We start from the raw sequence: 1196 nt of genomic DNA on the forward strand, positions 1-1196 counted from the left end.
AGTCTGCTGATAGCCATCTTTCCAGCCATTTGCTAGAAAACAGGCTGCAGTGAGAGAGGAAAAAGCCAATGCACACAGAGAAGCAGAGAGCAAAGACCCAGGGAGAGTTCAATCAAGCCCTTGACTTTCTAATCCCAATATCCTAGATGCTCACTGCATTCCTCTCCTCTCTACAGCTTGGATATTTCCTTCCTTGGATTCTTTCAGTCAGAAAGCTCTCTTTTTGTCACTTGCAACCAAAAATCCTAACTTGGATTTTTATTTGACCTTTTCATTTGACCTAAACACTTCTCATGTTTATTTGGGATGGCACAGTTGTCTTTATTTTGTTTTGTTTTATTATGGTAAGAACACTGAACATGAGATCCACCTTCTCAAAAAAATCACTTTGAGCATACAATACAGTATTGCTAATGATAGGCACAGTGATGTACAGCAGATCTTTTGAATTATTCATGTTGTACAACCAAAGTTTATGCCCACTGATTGGCAAATCCCCATTTCCTCCATTCCCAGTCCCTGGCAACCACCATCTTATTCTTTGATTCTATGAGTTTGATTATTTTTTTAAACAAAATCAATCCCACAGCATTTATTGTCCTCCGGTAATAACATAGAGGTAGTCAAAACAATACAAGCAAAAGTTTTAGAACTACATTTCCAACAAAGGACATCTAAAAAAACAAACAACATGACCGTCTCAAGAATTTCTCACTTTGTTGATCATTTCTAGTTGGAGACACTTTAGAGGAGGGTAATATTATCTCCTTTTAGCACGATCCAACCTAGTTGTTTTCCTGACTTTGTTTCAGAATGAATCTTTTTGGCATCACCTAATATAAGGTTCATGTACTCATCAAAACCAGTGATACACCCCTCTACCTGCATGGTCACTTGCTCATAAGGCCTCACCTGAATCTGTGATTTACTTTGCAAGTATCTGAAGATGAGGTTGATGGGCTGAACCATCACCTTCTGCATTCTTTGGCCCCGGCCACAGTGCACCCGGTGGAAGCTGACAAAGACCGCCCATGAGTCTGACTATTTTAGGTGCCTCATGAAAGTGAAACCATGTTCTCTTTGTCTTTCTGTGAATTCCATGAAGTTACAGGATACAAACGCAACACATAAAAATCAGTTCTGTTTCTAAACCATAGCAAGGAGCCACCTGGAAAGGACATTAGGAAAACATTTCC

At 39.5% G+C, this 1196-nt stretch overlaps 1 protein-coding gene across 1 annotated transcript; it reads right to left on the reverse strand.

Annotated features, from left to right (window-relative positions):
• Positions 1 to 744: 744 nt before the first annotated feature.
• Positions 745 to 981, reverse strand: LOC122899037 (small nuclear ribonucleoprotein E-like). The gene has a single exon (XM_044236694.1). It carries the CDS (start codon positions 979 to 981, stop codon positions 745 to 747), a length of 237 nt encoding a protein of 78 aa, XP_044092629.1.
• Between the last annotated feature and the right edge of the window lie 215 nt (positions 982 to 1196).

The sequence above is a fragment of the Neovison vison genome, chromosome 2 (genome assembly GCF_020171115.1).
Source record: "Neovison vison isolate M4711 chromosome 2, ASM_NN_V1, whole genome shotgun sequence".
In the NCBI taxonomy this organism is placed as follows: Eukaryota; Metazoa; Chordata; class Mammalia; order Carnivora; family Mustelidae; genus Neogale; species Neogale vison.